Here is a 1,356-nt window from a genome sequence, read left to right as displayed (position 1 = left end):
TTTATCAAGAATAAACTTCTCTTTCCCTCCCCATTTCCCCGTTCCCCCTTCAATCACATTAGCGAACAACACATTTAACGTTTCATCCTCCCTTTGCAACACAGAGATATTTTCGGGCACATCCCATTTCATGTTCTTAGTGTCCGGCTCTTTTGACCATAGCTGCTTCTCAAAGTGGCGTTGGCGGCGAGATTTTCTTGGCCCTTTCGTGCCACCATCGCACAGACTACTGTCAAAGTCTGGCAGGGGTTGGCATTCAGCCTTCGCCCGGGCCCTAGTGACCACCGGGCCTAACACATTCACTTTAACCTTCCCCGCTTCCCCCCTCTCAGTCTCTGTGGCCCATTCTTCTTTTTCTTGCAACAAATCCATAAGCACAGGCAAGTCCATCCCCAGAATAACCTCTACCGGCAAATTCTGTACCACCCCAACTGACAATAGGTATGGCTGTTCATGAATAGTCACTGTTACTTCCACCTTTGGGTATGGGTGTTTATCACCTAACATAACATAACACATAACACATCTTCTTGTCTGCTGTAATCCACACAGTTCACTGGTACCAAGCTTTGCTTAATTAATGACATGAAACTACCAGTGTCCAGCAAAGCAGTAACCTGCTGACCATTTACTATCACTTTTTTATAGCGTTGCACATCCACTGGCTGGACCCTTGTAGGCTCCGCCTCCAGTCGGGGTGCATAGCAGGCCCCCGTGACTTTGGCCTTCCGAATAGGGCACACTGAGGCTTTATGGCCTGGCTGCTGGCAATAATAACAAAGAAAGTCCTTACCCGCTCCTCGTAGATTAGATACCTTGGGGATCCCGGGTGGCTCGGGGTTGCTCTCCCTCTTCAAAAACCCAGACGATGGAAGTGGTGGTCGCTGTGGCGTCCCAGATGAGCGTGCAGGTGGTGCTCCTTTACGCGCGTTGAAGTACTGTGACACCAGCTTAGCAGCGGCCAGTCCATCTGCTGGCTCATGCTCCCTCACCCAGGTCCTCACCTCCCCTGGCAGTACTCGAATTAACTGCTCCAAGATGATCGCTTCTCCCATCTCGTCCTTCGTGTGCTGCTCTGGTCGGAGCCAGCGTCGATAAAGTCCTTTCAGGCGATAATAGGTCTCGGTGGGGCTCTCACCAGGTGGAATTATATTAGAGCAAAACCGCTGCCGATACGTTTCCGGTGAAATGTCAAATTTAATTAACAAGGCAGTTTTGAGATCTTCATACCGATGGGCTCTTTCTTCATCCATTGCAGTATAGGCCTCCAACGCCTTCCCCGCTAGCAGTGGAACTAGCCGACAGGCCCATTCGCTCTCTGGCCATCTCCATGTTCTGGCCACCCGCTCAAAACGC

The 1,356-nt window shown here is 50.7% G+C and overlaps 1 protein-coding gene across 1 annotated transcript; it reads right to left on the bottom strand.

Annotated features, from left to right (window-relative positions):
* Positions 1–595: 595 nt before the first annotated feature.
* On the bottom strand, positions 596–1,303 carry LOC102192027 (zinc finger protein 232-like; the record flags this gene model as incomplete). Its single annotated transcript, XM_005755954.1, has 1 exon — positions 596–1,303. A coding segment is annotated over exon 1 (658 nt), but the record flags the coding sequence as incomplete, so codon positions are not given.
* Positions 1,304–1,356: the final 53 nt, after the last annotated feature.

The sequence above is a fragment of the Pundamilia nyererei genome, unplaced genomic scaffold (assembly GCF_000239375.1).
Source record: "Pundamilia nyererei isolate P.nyererei 1_Seehausen unplaced genomic scaffold, PunNye1.0 scaffold05525, whole genome shotgun sequence".
NCBI classification, from domain to species: domain Eukaryota; kingdom Metazoa; phylum Chordata; class Actinopteri; order Cichliformes; family Cichlidae; genus Pundamilia; species Pundamilia nyererei.
Note: the sequence above shows the minus strand (reverse complement) of the source record. Positions and strands in the feature narration are given on the sequence as shown.